Genomic DNA, 1,303 nt, shown 5'->3' with positions numbered 1-1,303 from the left:
TAATAAAGTTTATATGAGCTCAACTAAACTCCATCCTGTTGGCTGCAGCAGAGGAGCTTCTAGTTCTGTTGGTCTTCCTCAGATTGGATGAAACTGATCTTGAATGTTTCACTTCCCTCTCTGAGCTCAGTAACCATGGCAACAGACAGGCATCACTGCTGAACCATGACGACAGACAGGTTTCAGTACTAAAGATAAAAAGTTAAAGGTTGCATTTTGTTCCTCTGATGTATTTATGTTAAACACCCAAATTCACAAAGAAATCAACAATGGCATGCTGCTGATCAATGATCTGATCAAGTGATTGATCCATTGATAAACAGCATGATGAGAGTAATCCAAGTCCCTGTTGGAGTCAGTCAGAGCATTTCCATAGAGAGCCACTTTGCATCAGCAGCACCATGCTCCAGTGCTCTGGGAGAGTTTATAGTCCTGAGAGTTGAACACTGGATGACTGACAGCTGTCCTTCATGACAACAGAAGACACAGAAATCCTCCTCATCAAAAACATGACTTTGATCTGCGTCCTCATCTGGACTCTCCTCTGCTGCTGCTTCACAGGTAAAGTCCAGAGAATCAAACTCCTCTCCTCTATCAACATCCGTCCCTCTGAAATGAAGCCCACAAAACCATGACGCTGCTTTATGTTTTTGTCTCTGTGTCCTCAGAGTCCAGAGGTCAGATCACAGTGACTCAGCCTGGAGCAGTGAGCTCTGCTCTGGGAGGCTCTGTCACCATCAACTGCAGGACCAGTCAGGATGTTTATAATGATGACTATTTATCCTGGTACCAACAGAGAGATGGAGGAACTCCTAAACTTCTCATTTACTGGGCTAGCACTCAAGAATCAGGGATTCCAGATCGTTTTACAGGCAGTGGATCAAACTCTGCCTTCACTCTGACCATCAGTGGAGTTCAGGCTGAAGATGCAGCAGTTTACTACTGTCAGAGTTATCATGAAATCAACAGCCAGTATTCGTTCACACAGTGAAAAACCGTCGTACAAAAACCTCCCTCAGTCAGACTGAACAGAAACTGAACTGACTGCTGCAGCTGGAAGCTACTGCAGAGACTGATACACTTCACTGAGGACACACACACACACACACACACACACACCCTCTCTCTCTCTCTCTCTCTCTCTCTCTCTCTCACACAAACACACCAGTAGTTGGCTAAAAGGCAATATACATAAATCGCCGTACCTTTTTTGGGGATTGAAAGTTGATCCAAAAATCCAGTTGTATGCAGATGACATCCTGCTACAAAATCCTCCATGGGTTATCACAGACTGAAGACTGAA

At 44.5% G+C, this 1,303-nt stretch overlaps 1 gene segment (V, D, J or C); it reads left to right on the top strand.

The window, feature by feature from the left end:
- Window positions 1-509: 509 nt before the first annotated feature.
- On the top strand, window positions 510-991 carry LOC115579257 (Ig kappa chain V region 3381-like). The segment is given in 2 exon segments: window positions 510-561; window positions 669-991. Coding segments are annotated over 2 exon segments (375 nt in total).
- The last annotated feature ends 312 nt before the right edge of the window (window positions 992-1,303 follow it).

Source organism: Sparus aurata, chromosome 3 (genome assembly GCF_900880675.1).
Source record: "Sparus aurata chromosome 3, fSpaAur1.1, whole genome shotgun sequence".
NCBI lineage: Eukaryota > Metazoa > Chordata > Actinopteri > Spariformes > Sparidae > Sparus > Sparus aurata.
Note: the sequence above shows the minus strand (reverse complement) of the source record. Positions and strands in the feature narration are given on the sequence as shown.